This window comes from Cebidichthys violaceus, unplaced genomic scaffold (genome assembly GCF_023349555.1).
Source record: "Cebidichthys violaceus isolate CVI_PGR_0920_01 unplaced genomic scaffold, fCebVio1.0.p SCAF_7, whole genome shotgun sequence".
NCBI classification, from domain to species: domain Eukaryota; kingdom Metazoa; phylum Chordata; class Actinopteri; order Perciformes; family Stichaeidae; genus Cebidichthys; species Cebidichthys violaceus.
This window is the reverse complement of record NW_027176927.1, coordinates 4,860,370-4,876,073: the sequence shown is the minus strand read 5'-3', so window position 1 is coordinate 4,876,073 and position 15,704 is coordinate 4,860,370. Positions and strand designations below refer to the sequence as shown.

Genomic DNA, 15,704 nt, shown 5'->3' with positions numbered 1-15,704 from the left:
GCCCCAGACCTCCATGAAAGGAATAATGAACAAGCATGTGTAGAAATGGATGCGTGTGTGTATGTAGTGGTCTTGTACTACAACATTTTTCATTAATATAAAAAGAACGATAAATTAGACAGCTGGTTTGTTAAGTGTAAGCTCACTTTAATAGAAATAGAAAACAGTGGCGTGTTGGAATAAAAAACAACTACATCACTGTGGTGATCATTGATTATTGTAAAGCTTCTGTTGGACCAAACACAATGTTGGGTTTGAAATATTTTTTAAATTGAACACATATTTTAAGGACATGGTTTGTGTTAAGTATGACAGCAGCATATATAAAGTAGTGGAAAGAAGGATTTTGATGCTGATATATTTATTCTCAATGGGTCCAAATGAGGACTATTTCATTCATATAATTCTGCACATTCGCAGCTAGAAGATTCAAACAATCGCAAGGTCAAGATTCCTGAGGTGACAAAACCATGTCATGTTTTTATATATTTATAGTATCCAGAATGATAAAAATCAATCAATCCTGCAGGTTTGTTGTGCAGTCACAGGCGTGTTGGAATAAAGATGATCAACTGAGACCTACGAAACAAAATGACAAAATAAACCACCAATTCTTTAAGACGGCAGGATATTTTCAGCAAATATATTTGTTTCCTCCAATACCTGAAACATTGTGTACCCATTAAGAGGGAACAAAGAGCGAGGGAGCCCTTTGGCCACAGAGCTAATGGGAAACACATTGCTCTTTTTGGAGATTCAGCGTAAAACCTGCTGATAATGTCTGAAACAGTCTACCAAACAGCAGAGAAGTTTTAAAATTATACAAAAAAGTTGTTTCCACTGTAGGGACACTTAAGCAGTTACACCTGTAAGTGATGTCGTATAACTTGTCCATATAATCAGTGGCAACATCTGTGTTCAAAGCAACACTTTGAGCAGAGCCCCATCACATAATTCATCTTTATTTTAATCCAGATGATCAATTTCAAAGAGATATTGTGTCATGGTTTTAATTGCTTGCTCTGCTCACTTGTAGTAAGTGGTTTACTGCACAGAGCGCCTGAATGTACATGAGAGCTCTCAGAATAATCTCTCTCCAATAAGTGAGTGTACCCTGGAATAATATTCCAGTTCAACAAGATGTTCTACAACATTGAGGCATGAATGAAGTGCAGGCGCTCGACACTTAGCACAGTTACTATCATTTTAAGTTTTTTTTTAATTTATTTGTTTATTGAGCAAGCTGACACATGAAAAATAAGAAAGTATAAACTGAAAAAGACTATTTAAATGTTTGTATTGACTCCTTGAATAGGTAGGGCTCCTTGAACCTGATCTAATAATCTCTGTATTTCTTTACTTGAACTAATTAGTACTTGAATCTACTATTCATGACACAAAAGATTGAACTCTACCACTTCTGCTGCTGCACATACTGTATACACACTGTGTGAATCGCAGCTCCCTACACTACAAATCTCAATTTCACCCCTGAATATAAGAAATGGCTTCATAATGACAGTGAATAGAGAGGGCAGTGGGGGAGGGGGAATCCTGTCTTATTTCATTTTGAGGATGAATGTGGACTGACTGTTTCATGTGTGAACCAGAGCGACTTCTCAAGTTAGTTAAAGTTTTTGCCAAAGTTGTCAACGCAGTACAAAAGTGTGTGGACACCTGAAGATTAGAGCCCCTGAACATCTCACCCCCAAACCATGGACTTTGATAAACTGCTTTAACTGTATCTAGAGTCCTGAAAAAAAAGTCTTTCAACAAGAGTTTTGGGACCTGGTCTCGGGAATTTGCTGCCATTCAGCCCCAAGAGCATGAGATCTCCATGACACTGATGTTGGGTGATGAGGCCTGGCAAACAGTCGGCGTTCCAGTTCGTCTCAAAGGTGTTGGGAATAGGCTCGAGGTCAGTGAACCACAACACACTCAGAAAAACATCCTCATTTTATTTCCCTGGGCCTTGTCACTCTGAAACAGGTCAGGGCTTTCCCAAATTGTTGCTATGAAGTATGAAGTACATAGGCCTTTTTCTGGCAGACATTTTGACTTTTCACAGATGTAAAATAACAGGTGTGACCAAGTGTTCCAATAAACCATGGTGGTGAGCCAGCATGCACAATACCAGGACACTGAAACCCAAAGCAGAGTAATATGTATTACTGAATTATAATTATCAATGCATTAATGTGCAAGCGTTACTTTAATGATGCAGCTGGTAAAGGTGGAGCTAGTTTTAACAACTTTATATACTGCTGGGTTTCTTGATATATACTAATACATCATTTGTTTCTCCATTATATTTTGCAGTCATAATCTGAAATGTAACAAATATATGTAGTGGAGTAAATAGTACGATATTTACTTCTGAAATTGGAAATATTCATGTAACATATATTGGAAATACTCATGTAACATATAAGAACCTCAAAATTCTAAATTCCAGTCCTTGAGTAAATGCACTTATTTGCTTTTCACCATTCGGAATAATGGCTTACCACCCTCATAATTTGAATATTTTGACTGTAAGAGGACTGCTGACAGAGTACTTTCAATTCCCAGAAAAGAAGTACATACTCAGTACATTAGGCACAAGAGTCTGAACGCTGCCAGATACTCCAGATTGATGTGAAATTGTGAATGAAATGCTGTTACTGCCACCTACTGGAGCACAGTGCAACTTCCCTTATTATGTTCCTGCAGCAGAAAGCATAACACATCCAACAATACCAGGAGTTACATTTTATTCTGGAATAAAACTTTCACCATAATTTATTTATAAAATGCTATACCTTTCAATGAATTTCAACAAAGTACAGGCTTTCAATGCTTAATGAGGTCCATGCACAATATAATTTATCACAAAACATAGAAAAACACTACATTCTTTGTTCAGATGTTTTAAACTCATAGATGACTAACATACAGTAACAACACGACTAATCTAGTGGACATTAGTGTATTTAAATGAGAGTCATACAGGCACATTCTCTCTCTTATGTACGCTTCTAATGTGTCTGCCGAGAGACTCCATCCACTTGAAGGATTTACCACAATAATTGCAGACAAACTGTTTCCCTTCAGTGTGGATCGTCTGGTGTCTGTTCAGAGCGCTCGTTGTGACGAAAGTCTTTCTGCATATGTCACACCTGTAAGGCCTCTCTCCCGTGTGCGTCCTGATGTGAGCTGCGAGGTGGGAGCAGTTACTGAAGCGCTTTTCGCAAACGGAGCAGCAGTAGGGTTTCTCTTTGCCCTCCTCGCCGTGGTTGTTGTGGTAAGGGTGGAAGAGCACGGCGGGGTCCTGCAGGCTGCTTCTCAGGCTGGAAGGAGACAAGATGAAGTCTTTGATGTCTGATTCGAGGCTCTCGAGCTGCTCTACCTCGTGGCCGTTCCAGAAGTCCCTGTGGCTCTTCAGCTGCTGCTGCTCCTTCTTCACCTGAGAGGGCTCCGGATGCTCCTGCTCCATGCTGCCGCTCCCGTCCTCCTCACAGTGCTGGGACTCAGGAGGCTCCACTGAAGGGACTGACTGATGGAGCTGCTGAGGAGGAGGAAGAGGAGGAGGGTGGTGATGGGTGAGCTGCTGCAGCTGGGCTCCGAGGCATCTATCCAACCGTGGCTCTAGGTGAAAAGACAATACTGTCATCACAATCATGGCATGCATCTAAAACAAACAATGCAGAGCTACATGAGATTTGGTTGCACGCGGCTTCCATTGAAACCAACCTGACTTGAGAAGCCTCAGCTGCATCCTCAGACGACTAATTTCTAAATCTTTGGACCGAGAAATCTCCTCTTTGTACTCGGCTATTGTATTTTCAACAGCTCCAAATATCTCCTCCGCCGCTGCTGTCAGTCTCTCGCTGAGAAACGCTCTCAGTGACTGCATTTTGGACGTCTACAGATAAAAAGAAACGCGTTTAGTTGAGCTGGGAACGTCACGCTTCGCTTGTAAACACGGACGTGAGACTGAGCCACACAAAGTGTTCAACATGGGGCACTACCGCTCCCTGCTGGACCGGGGTGCAAAGGTAAGGCACCAGGCTGCAGAAGGGGGGCGGGCTTAATAAGAGGAGCACCGTGTGACGTAATGTAGCGCAGTACATTCACACAGTATTTGTTGACTCAATTAAAATATAACATTTTAAACCTTACGATTATAAACAATAGCCCTATTAAAGGGCTATTGTTTATAAATGAGGATCCTCAAATGGAAAGTTTCGTTGCTATTTTAAAGGGAAATACAATTTCTTTTATAATACCTGGCATCTGCTGATTTAGATTTTTTGAAATTTTGGGTTTGATGTTATGCCGAAAACTAAAATCCTATGAAATCAATGCTGGATGTAGTATTTTGGAGTATGTGCTATAAAAAATGGTAGCACCCTCAGGGGGCTCCTGTATTTTTGCCCAATCAAGAGGCCATTTCTTATACTGTTCAATGTCAAAATCTATTTCAATTTAATTGATTACATTGTGTGTATTTTTAATGAAAGTTGTGTTTCATCGAATTATCACTAACCTACAGCAAGGTAATATTCCAGGAGCACTGGATAGTTTCTGGGACTCTGGGCCAAATGCATTGCAATGAAATGCATTGGTGTCTTTGTGGTACAACGTAAGTATTTACATTTATACTATATACTATAACTGGTAAATGTTTTATTCTTCTGTTTTGATAATGATGCTGCAATGTTTTATGTTCCTGTTTATGTGAAAAAATATTCCTATTTTAAAAATGACTTTTTAGTACATCATTCTACAAGTGTTCTGGTTATTTTGTCCTCTTGTACGTACTGTACCTACAGCATTGTGACTGGAAGTGGTTCAGTACTGTGGCCGTTTAAACACTGAGAATATAAAGACGACAAAGACACTTATGATAGCAAATATTTGGCTAAAAGAATTAGCTGAAGACAGATTGTGAATTCAGTTTTGACCTGAGCTCCGAGACGGTTTGTGCTGTCAGTGTAGACGTCTGGATCCAGTACGATGAAAGTGTCGTTTGTATGAGAGAGTTAGAAATATGTTAGAAGTTAAAAACCAACCAGGCTTAATTCAAAGACGACTAGTTAGATCTTATAAGATATGTTACAACAAACACAAGATGTGGTGACCAAACTCCTCAGTGTGCTTTGGGATTTATTTTAACGAAGTTCTTTAGTCTCGATTAGTTCTGTATAAAAGTTTGTAATTTGTACAACTAGAATTGAATGTCCCGAGACATGAGTCTTTCACTGCTGCATGTCTGCTTTAGTTCAGTGCCGGGATAAAAATAGCTGTCAAATGCTTCCCTGCATGGCATTGTCTTTAAAGGAGGTCACTTCTGTAATGAGATACTCTCTCTCCTGCCAACTTGAGAATACCACGATCAACTGTGCATGAACACACAGCAGGTTACGCAATCTATTGGTGTGTATACACACACACACACACACACACACACACACACACACACACACACACACACACACACACACACACACACACACACACACACACACACACAATCTCTATAAGATATAGATAATATGGAATCAAAAATTTGATAAACTTACAGAAATGAAACAATCCAACACACTGAAACAGTCTCTAAACGGTTTATTATAGTTTCCTTACAGCCTTGCACCCGTCGGCCATGACACAATATGATTAACATGAAATGGCTGCCCCGTTCTTGACAAAACCAGCCAATGAACGAGTGGATCATGCACGTCTACAGGGAGGTAAAAGCCACAGAACATCATAATTACACAAAAGAGACATTGATATTAAAAAGACAAATACAACTGATTGACAAAAGAGCTGTGACACTGTTTACACAAAAAAGTTGGTAAACTCTTCAAGTAAAGGCGCGGACTGGCCGTCCACCTCAAGGTGTAATTGTAAGTCTTTATAGCTTGAGCACTTGGTGTGGAAGTTAGTTTGCACACAGACTATTCTCAGTGGACTTAACTCTTTTCAATGCGGTACAGTGCATGTGTCAACCTGTCCCTTTTTCTTCATGACGAAATACATTTCAAAACAAAAAAGAAAGGAAAAGGAGTGAATGACAACATTACACAAATACTTTTGAAAATAAAGGGGAAGAGGACTAAGTGCTGAGAGTGAAGGATGATGGAACTGAATCGTCTGAATGGAGTTGGCCTCTGATCTGGACGTGGTCACATCGCAGCTGCTCGTTTTTTATTTTTATTTTTTTATGCCTTAGCGTTGATGATTTCGATAAACTCTGGCTTGAGAGAGGCTCCGCCGACAAGGAACCCGTCAACGTCCTTTTGGGAGGCAAGTTCTTTGCAGGTACTGCCGGTCACAGAGCCTGAGAAGAAGAATAGATTCATGTGGGGAAATCAAAAAGAAGAACATGCCGACAGGCACCAATCTCGTCGCACTGACTGACCTCCATAGATGATCCTCACGGAGTTGGCTACAGCCTCGGACACGTTGGTATTCAGCCACTTCCTCAGTTTCTCATGAACTTCCTGAGCCTGAGACACCATGCGGGAAACGGACACATAATGATGAGTCACGTGAAGACATTGCGGTAATCATTTTCAGTGGTTACATTATATATATTTACCTGCTGTGGGGAAGCAGTCTTGCCGGTGCCAATGGCCCACACTGGCTCATAAGCAAGCACAACCTTGCTCCAGTCCTTAACATTGTCTGCGAGAGAGACGTGCGATAAGACTTGAATTTCTTTTTCTCAAATTCTCTGAATTTCCACCACACTCTAGCTTGCACAAACTTGTGAGTTACAACATTTACACTCCCTAGTGCGTACCTGCGATGACTTTGGTCTGAGCAAAGACAACCTTCTCGGTGATGCCGCCCTCTCTCTCGTCCAGCTTCTCGCCGATGCAGGCGATCACACCGAGACCGCTCTCCAGAGCGTGGGCCGTCTTCTGACCAATGAGCTAACAACACACAAGCATCTGATCACAGAGTGTACACAGGAGAAATGGTGTGTTTTTTGTGCATCGAACTTAATGGATGCAACTCTTCCCATTTAGCGCTGAGCATCATTAGACAATAAAGCTGGTGCAAAGTGGAAGAAGATAAAGTCTTCCAGAATTACCTCGTCACTCTCTCCAAAGACGTGGCGCCTCTCAGAGTGTCCCAGGATCACCCAGTTCACTCCACAGTCCTTGATCATTGCAGGGCTGAAGACAGAAATTCATACAATAAAACACTAAATAATAAAATGTGCTCCATTTAACAACTTTATTACAGTGATAAGAAACATGAACAAGATGTTATATTAGTGATCAAACCTAATAACCCAGAGGATTTTGTATGAAGTGTGTGATGAAGTGGTTTCATCAATTCTTCTTCATTTGCTCATTATACTGTACATTTCAAGAAATACTCTTATTTATACTATTCTTGCACACTTAATAGATCCCGCTTCTCAACATTTTACATTCACATATTTACACCGTGGTTGAATATCGTGCGTGTTTAATGTACATATATCATGCATTTCTTTCCTTGTTTTGTACTTGTATTTCCTGCATATATTGTGTTCTATATTGTAGCATTATATTTATAATTTACATTTAGATAGCCTTATTTGTATTTTCTGTTCCAATTTCCCCCCGGGGATCAGTTAAGTATTCCTGATTCTGATCTGCAGGTTATTGTCCTCTGATGGACACATGGCCTACCTGATCTCCCCAGTGAAGGCACCCTTGGCAACTTTGTAGCAGTTCTGAGCAGCAACCCCAAACTTGGCGTCCAGCTTGGTCCTGGTGAAGTCCAGGTAGATTGAAGGAGCACCGCACACCACCTCTGTGAGTGCAGAAGAAGAAAACAATGCTTAGGTTAGGGTTTTCTGCAGAGAGTCACTCATAAAACCAAACATCAAGACATTTTAGACCAACTTCCTTGATGTCAATGTTAGAAGACATTAACTGCACATACAAGGGGGATTCCAGTCCTTGCTTAAAGATACTTAAACTTTATTACACTTCTCATATACAGGTAAATACATACAAACCATCAGCCCTGTGATTAAAGGACTACCCGCCACCACTGAGCCTAAATCTAAAGTTATTAGTGCTTTCACATGCGGTTAAAAGCTTACTCACATTAGTTATGCTTGTTGTAGCGACACTGAAATCAAAACACAAGCACCAGATGTGTCCATCCAACCAAATAAGCTCCATCAATATACTTGTGTACTACTACAGCTACTCAAAAGCAAATCATGAAACTCTCACAATAAACGGTGTAACTTTATTTAATCTGATAACGTTTATACAAACAATGTTTGCTCTCTTGTGCAAACAAGATTTGACCAAATTCAACAGCAGCACAGTCTGCATGGGTCAATTAAAGTGCAGTAAAGTCAACACACTGACATTCAAAATGAAACTATATCTTTAGGGTTAGCAGAGTCTATATTAAACCTGTTATTATTGGTTTGGTAAAGGTCATTTGTCCACAGCCACGGCCGGGCCGCTCTGCATTAAAAGGTCTGAGTTCAGCCTCCTAAAGGTCGCCTACATGGCCGCATTCTGCAGAGGTCAGAGGAAAGAACCAGAGTTTAAATATCCAACATGTGAAGAAAATCAGTCTGGGATAGGAAACTGCTGAACTTTGACTTTAAAAAAAAAAAAAAAGGAGGCCGGTGGGAAAAGTCTGCTTGAGTTTCACTCTCTGGTGCTGTACCGGAGTGGATTAATTAATGGAGCAAGGTCCAAGGATAGCCCGAACCGTGGTAGCCTGAATAGAGTGATAGTACACAACGTTACAGTTGCATAACACAAACTTTGCAGGAAGAGCACAACTGGCTCTGTGACAGTGGAAACAGGCCTCGACAAAGCCAACGTCTGAAGGCTCGTTTTAATTTTCTAGCAGAGTATAATGCACGGAATAAAAAAAAAAACCTTGAGGAATGTCTACTTCAGGGCATGCAGGAAAAAAACATCGACGAGACAAACTGCCTCAACGTGCAGAGCGAAGCTTACAATAGGCTACTGTATTCTCATCAGTTTGCAGATGAAAGACGAGCGACATCATTAGCGACTTGAATGCACCATACACTCTCACAGCGAAAGCAGATCCGTCTGCTGGACTACGTGCCGCTGGAAACGCACACCCACCACCACCGACATTACTGCAAATCCCACCCAAGCATCCGTCATTTTAAACATTTCTGTCTCGGGCTTAGTGTAAAAAATAAATAAATATACAGAGATTACACTGAATGCAACTTTAAAAAAGGTCATCAAATTAAGCAGATGTTTGTCTGTGATGTTAATGGTGTCATTGAATTATTGAATGGCCGAGCCATTTTGAGTCGGAGTGATTCGGTTGGAACATTAAAATGAGGAAACGACACACAAACAAGTAGCTATTGTAATTTGATTTTTTGTGATGACAGTCAGAAAGCAAGTGGCTACAATTATAAATGTTAAAAAAGGGATTTGGTGACAAAAAAACGTCGGCTGTCAAAACCTGCACATACCGACATTGGGGTCCACCTTGGCAGCGTTCATGGTCTGCGCGAGCTCGCCGAGGCTTTTCTTGTCGCCGTTCAGCTTCCAGTTTCCACCGACGAAGAATTTCCTGCTCATGATTGCGATTGGTTTTAAGGGGGGTGTTTGCCGAGAATTAAACGCTACCGTGGTCTACCTTCACCGGGGTAAGAGAGCGGACGTGAAAAAGAAGCTCAGAGTATTTATTAACGTGGAAGAGTTAACCCCTCCTCTCTGTCAGCTCCATTGGTTAATGGAGGCACGCCCGTGAACGCGTCTCCCCATTTGAGAAGGAAGGGGAAGAGCAGCAGTCGTGCTGCGTTCAGGTGCTCTGTGTACAACTTTCCCATACAAGGACTAACTGTTACGGGGGTTAGGGTTAGGCAGGCTTAAATACCAAATGCCAGTATTTGAGTACATATACTCAAATACTGTACTTAAGTACAACTTGTTCATACTTATACTGCACTTGAGTATATACATATTATGGTACTTCATACTTTTACTCCATTACATTCCAGAGGGAAATATGTAGGGAGTATGTTATACTCAGCTGCATTTATTTTACACTTATAGTTACTAATTACTGTTTACATTAGAAAGCATATGATATGCAATACTAATCTACCCAGTAGTATACAAAGTATCTAAAATTGGCTCCACATACATCGTTACAATGCTCTTACATGTATTCATTAGTGATAAAACCACGTATGCTCTGATGAAGGTCCTTTAGACCAAAAACTAAAAATAAAGTGTTCTCTGCATAGATCTAAATGTGCAGAAATCTATTCTACCAATAATAATAATAATACATTGTATTTGTATAGAGCTTTAAAAGGTACTCAAATGTACTTTACATGGTAAGGACTGAAATAATAAAATGTATAACATTACAAACAAGGCTGAGAGAATATATTATAACAGTAATAAACAATACAAAAAAATACATAACTAGGTTTAAATAGGTGAGTTTTAAGTGCAGTTTTGAAAGTGGCGAGTGACTTTACTTTAGTAAAGGATCTTTAACCACAACCTCTTGTTTACTTCTGCAAAAATGAGAACCCAATCCAATTTTTTTAAAATGCCTCAATATAATCAGACATATTACAGTTACTTTGAAGGAAATTATTATAAATCAAAGCCACACTAGTCTTATCAAATTATAAATGCAGATGTAATATTTGTAATATAAACCGTAAGACTTGTCAACATTAATTTCTTTTATTGCAATGCTAACAACAACAACAACAACAACAATAACAACAGCAACATTGACCACGTTCATCACAAAAATGATATACAGTAACAGTGTGATTTGAGGCACAAGCCATGACGATCAACCGTTTGATTGGCTGAGACGACAAAAGTCCCACAATCCTTTGTGCGTCCTGGCCAGAGCCACAGTTTGAAGCTCTCTGATTGGTGGATTTACCACCCTGTTTTGCATACCCAGCCTGCACTGCCGTAAACAATACAGTTTTTACGCGCATAAAGTTGAATTTACAGGAGTTTGAGGCGATGTTTGTCACAATAATATTCTCAAAAGTTGTTGTTATTGTTGTTACTTTGTTTGTTGTAAGTGGCTACACAATGACACCGTAGAGATAGGGTATGTATATAGTGTACAAATACTGCCAGCCTCCCTATTAATCTGCAGGAATCTATTTGCTCTTTAGATATTTGTCTAGCAGGTTTCTCTTAAAGAGAAGCCCACTCATGATGTGAAAAACAATTAATTACTTCTTATGAAACTCTCAGTTGATTATCTTTGTGTAGTGCTTTAACTATTTAAACATTCATACATGATTAAATCAGAATATGACTGGACTGGGCTCAAGTGAATTATCTTAACACTACCTTTACTTTAGGTCTGGTACTGTTCTTAAATATCCATATTTAACATTAACAGTGGTCCCTACCGTTATAATCAGATTATGTTATCATGATCAATTCCACAGTAAATACAGTGTATATCCTTGACATGTCAGTGACGTGGTATATTGTGTCCGGTGGTTAAACTTTATTCATGTAATTTAAATACTTTGAATCTCTAGGGTGTTTTGATGAGAATCAAATTTTAGTGATGTGTAACTGCACTTTTGTGGTAAACAAATCATTAGATTTTACATGTCTGTGGTGGACCTTTACTTAATAATGTGGTTCCTGCGAGTCGTCACAAGAGGGCCCACTGATACTATTATCAGTTAATCTGGTTAATCTTCACCCGCTGCACTGCACTAGTTTACTGGTTTGCTTCACTTATATCATTCTCAGCCCACTAGTCCAATCTTTAGTGAACGCGGTACCCATGGAAGTGTGGTAAAGATAGGGGAGGGAGAAGTGGGAGGAGAATCACAGGTCTAACTTTCAAGGAGGTTGAAGCGTCCAACGGCTTAAAAACACTGGAGTGTGTGTGCGCCTGAATGTCTGCCGTGAGTCAGTAGAGTTCACTGAACCGTCGCGAAGAGACGTTTCCGCCCACAAGCAAGATGGCGGCTCCCTTGCTGGAGAATCTGTCGGAGTCCTTAGGATCCCCGGAGCCAGCGGTTCGACTACTTCTATCTATTTTAATCGGTGAGTTTCACCTCACGTTGTTCCGGTAGCTAGCTGACATGGCGTTAATCCCGGTGACAGTTTTTAAGAGCTCCGTTGTAACTGTTAACCGAGAGACACGCACCGCTAACAACGCTTAGTTAGGTCTTCTTACTGTGACACAGCTACAGGCTTCAACCCAGTTGTATTGGTCTACTACCGTGTTATTTCACGTAATGTTAGCTTAATATGTGTCCCGAGAAACCACTCACGGTAAGTCTTACACTCTTAAACGTTAAAGAAGACAACGTTTCCTTCAAAACACCATCAACCCACGGCTAAGTTGTTGTACCATCAGTTAACTTGTGGCTGTTGACAAATGGGATGAATGTGCCCGTGTGTGGTGAATTGTTTGGTGTTGTGTCATTTAATGCCAACTGTCGGAATCTTCTCTCATAAATGTCCTACTGTTGGACTAGCTAATTCGCTAGTAAATTGGGTTCAAGGTAGCATGACTGCAACACAAAGCAGACCACCAACATGATTTCGTCTGTTGGATTGTCATGTTTGTATGAGACCGGCGTTGGTGATGAGGATGGTCCCAATGTTGTTGGGGGAGGGAAATTATTTGACATAGAAAATGAGCACAGACTGCCAAAATATGCCCCCCCCCATTTTTCCACTCGGTTGAGTAGAGGGGACACAGACTCTGAGGGGTTTACATTTGTCTAACAAGGCCAGAATGTACTTTTTGTGGGTTAGGGTGTTTGATTGGAGCTTGTAACACATGGGGCTACTTTAGGACTACTGGGTCTGAATGGCATGGGTATGTGTCTTTGTGTGGATGGGGTGGGGGGAGGGCGTCCTCCATGCTGTCCTCTCTGAACTTTGGTCTGACACATGGACACATCTGTGTTTCTCTCTTGTGTTGCCTCACACCAACAATGCGATAGACTGAACGTGGCCTCTCAGATCACGCTTTAGTCGGCCAGAAAAACCCTCCAGTCAGCCTGTTGCATGCTTCCTTGTCCCACTGTTGCTCAATGCATCTTGCATAATTTTGTAGCCATGTAGTAACTACATGTAGCTGTGTCCTGAAAGACTGTGCACACGTGATTCAGATGATAAATGCCCTACAGCAGCTCCATACACTAGTGTTAATATGCAACATTGAATATTTATGGCAGCACTTAAAATAAACCACAGTGGCCATTTTCGTCATCATGAAGGAACATGTCACCCACTAGTGCAATAGTGTGCTTAGTGGTTGGACAATGGAGGTCTAACTATATCAGGCGTTGGCCACACCAACAATACTTGTTAGTGAGACCAATTCATTCAGAAAATATAGAAAATGACTTTTAAAGTAACCCAGTAAAGAAAGATGGAGACTTCTTACTTGAATGTTTCTTTACATTACAGATATAATGGAGCTATAATTTATATTAAACTGCATTTAATCTGCTGCAGGGCCTTGATATCCACTCATTATGGAGCTTGTCCCAAGAAGGACAAAGGTTCAGGGAATTGGTCATCTCAACAAATAAAAATCAATCAATTTAAAATAACAGGCTTCTGTCAAATATATTTTTGAATGGAGCAGTTTAAAGAAACATGTTTACATCAGTGTCTAAATATCAATGAGTCAAATGTGATCAAGAACGAGTCCAACTGAACCGGTGAGTGTTTGTCCTTTCCATACTCCTATCTTTCTCCTTGAGGTGCCAGATTTGCGGCAACACACTCACACACACCAGTACCACTGGTACTGGTACTGGTGTGTGTGTGTGTGTGTGTGTGTGTGTGTGTGTGTGTGTGTGTGTGCGCGCGTGTGCGTGTGTGTGCATGTGTGCGTGCGTGCGCCGTGTGTTTATACCACAAGGTCAGTGTCCTTGATATCGGGTGTCAACAATGTCTCACTTGGTTGATATGAAGACACATACTTCAGCTTTATTAACATTTCTGTTCCTCTCTGTCCTGCAGGTTATCCCTGTGCTCTGGTGTACCGACGTTTCTTGTTCTACCAGCCGCCCACAGTTATACACTTGTTCCACACTTTCTCTGGACTGGCTCTAGCAGCGTTCAACTTTGGTGAGATAGAGAGCGAGTTCAGTTCACTGAAACTTACCGAAATTGTGTGTGTCCTTGAGGTCTAACAAAAGTTTTGAATGTATTTTCATCCTCCGAAAGGATTTGTTGAATTCTGCATTGTTTACATTGTTGTTAACTTGTTGGCTCTTGTCTTCTTTCCGGCCTTTGATGGTGCCACACTTCTTGTGTGCGCTAGACAATTAGAAAAATGCTCCATGACACTGCTGGAGATGAACAAAATGGAGACCCCCGTGTTAAAGAAAGTGGTCCAACAACCAGCGGCGCGGCGCACTTAAACGCTTTGCACGCGTTCTTACATAAGATATTAAGGACAAGATTTTAGATACCTTTTTAATTTTCTTTTGAATTCCACAATGATGTATTATGATTGGATAAAGGTCCAATATGTTAGATGCCATAGGCTTAGAAATTGTCGCCAGCATTCTATGATCGTATCTTCATATAAACATTATGTTCACCTTTGGAACTTGTTTTTAATGTGACATCAAGAAGAAATGCTGGACTTAAACAGAAAGCACTTTTGTTTCTTAGTTTGAACATTGACTTTTAATGTGGATGAATCATCCACTATTAACTAATTTCCCGGGTTGAAGAGGAAGCAAATGTGGTGCTATTTAACAGAATACGCCAGCAGGTTTGACAACTCTAAATTAAAGTTTTGATATGCAATATATACAGTACATTGAGGGCTGCGAGTAACCACTGCTGATTCATTTCTCAAAAATATAAATTACAAATTTTGCAGTTTTCAGGTTGTTTTGTCTAACCAACAGTACAAACCCCAAAGATATTCAATTTAGAGCTGCAAAGATAAACTAAAGAATCAATCATCAGAAAATTAGCTTTTCAATTTGATAACTTGTTTTCTCAGCAAAAATGCCCAACATTTGCTTGTTCCTGCTTCTCAAATGTGAATATTCAACACCTTCTTTTGCCACATATGACTAAAGATCTTTGAATTTGGACTGTTTGTAGACAACAACAATGTGGTACAATAGATTTCCTTGAGCTGTGGTAAATGATAACAGGCAAATCTCACTGTTTTAGTCATCAATCAGCCTGCCAATTATTGTCTAAGTTCTCATCAGTTGCTAAGAAGGACAAAGAAAACATTTACCTTTGAGAAGCTGGAACCACTGAGTGTTTTGCAGTGTTGCATAACAATGACATTATCAAAACCTATATTTTTCTAAATGACCAAAGTGACAACAATGTTCACGCATGCTGCTCCAGATGGGATGCATGGATGGAGCGTCCGCATGGATGAGAGTGACTGGAGTAAACACCAACTGCTAACATCAATTTCTCTCTCTTTTCTTTGTTCTGTTGTGGCTGCACTTGGATTTTACAGCAGGTCTGTTGCTCGTCTTTTTTTCCTCGTGGAATGCTTTTTACTTCCGACCCTCTTTGAGAGCGATCCTCACTATGTTGTGGATGTGCCTTGTTGTTCTGTCTCCATCTCTGCCAATACTGAACTGAGGAGGAAATAAATGCTGTTTTCATGTCCAGCCCTACAGGTCACACTTGACTGACCCCCCCCCCACCCTTCTCTCTCTCTCTCTCTCCCAG

The 15,704-nt window shown here is 40.5% G+C and overlaps 3 protein-coding genes and 1 non-coding gene across 4 annotated transcripts in view; 2 read left to right on the top strand and 2 right to left on the bottom strand.

Moving 5' to 3' along the window:
* Window positions 1-2,738: 2,738 nt before the first annotated feature.
* On the bottom strand, window positions 2,739-3,955 carry LOC137891362 (adult enhancer factor 1-like). Its single transcript, XM_068735932.1, has 2 exons — window positions 3,733-3,955; window positions 2,739-3,627 (listed from the first exon to the last, which is right to left on the bottom strand). Exons 1-2 carry the CDS (start codon window positions 3,893-3,895, stop codon window positions 2,984-2,986), a joined length of 807 nt encoding a protein of 268 aa, XP_068592033.1. The 5' UTR covers window positions 3,896-3,955; the 3' UTR covers window positions 2,739-2,983.
* Window positions 3,956-5,592: 1,637 nt separating this feature from the next.
* Window positions 5,593-9,680, bottom strand: tpi1b (triosephosphate isomerase 1b). The gene is made up of 7 exons (XM_068735707.1): window positions 9,479-9,680; window positions 7,674-7,797; window positions 7,085-7,169; window positions 6,791-6,923; window positions 6,587-6,672; window positions 6,407-6,494; window positions 5,593-6,325 (listed from the first exon to the last, which is right to left on the bottom strand). The coding sequence occupies exons 1-7, from the start codon at window positions 9,585-9,587 to the stop codon at window positions 6,207-6,209; spliced, it is 744 nt and encodes a 247-aa protein (XP_068591808.1). The 5' UTR covers window positions 9,588-9,680; the 3' UTR covers window positions 5,593-6,206.
* Window positions 9,681-11,148: 1,468 nt separating this feature from the next.
* LOC137891769 (U7 small nuclear RNA) lies at window positions 11,149-11,205 on the top strand. The gene has a single exon (XR_011105369.1). It is a non-coding gene; the product is annotated as a U7 small nuclear RNA (small nuclear RNA).
* A 602-nt stretch (window positions 11,206-11,807) lies between these two features.
* lpcat3 (lysophosphatidylcholine acyltransferase 3) overlaps window positions 11,808-15,704 on the top strand; it is a 12,013-nt gene continuing 8,116 nt past the window's right edge. The window contains exons 1-2 of the mRNA XM_068735868.1: window positions 11,808-12,065; window positions 14,007-14,114. Of these exons, the coding sequence (XP_068591969.1) occupies window positions 11,981-12,065; window positions 14,007-14,114 (193 nt within the window). The 5' untranslated portion in view covers window positions 11,808-11,980. The remainder of the gene's footprint in view (window positions 12,066-14,006; window positions 14,115-15,704) is intronic.

Coding starts and splice junctions, on each gene's coding strand:
- LOC137891362 (XM_068735932.1), bottom strand. CDS start 3,895: ATGCAGTCACTGAGAGCGTTTCTCAGCGAGAGACTGACAGCAGCGGCG. Junction 3,628..3,732: donor GCTGAGGCTTCTCAAGTCAG/GTTGGTTTCAAT, acceptor CTTTTCACCTAG/AGCCACGGTTGGATAGATGC.
- tpi1b (XM_068735707.1), bottom strand. CDS start 9,587: ATGAGCAGGAAATTCTTCGTCGGTGGAAACTGGAAGCTGAACGGCGAC. Junction 7,798..9,478: donor CAAGGTGGACCCCAATGTCG/GTATGTGCAGGT, acceptor CTGCACTCACAG/AGGTGGTGTGCGGTGCTCCT. Junction 6,495..6,586: donor AGACTGCTTCCCCACAGCAG/GTAAATATATAT, acceptor ATGGTGTCTCAG/GCTCAGGAAGTTCATGAGAA.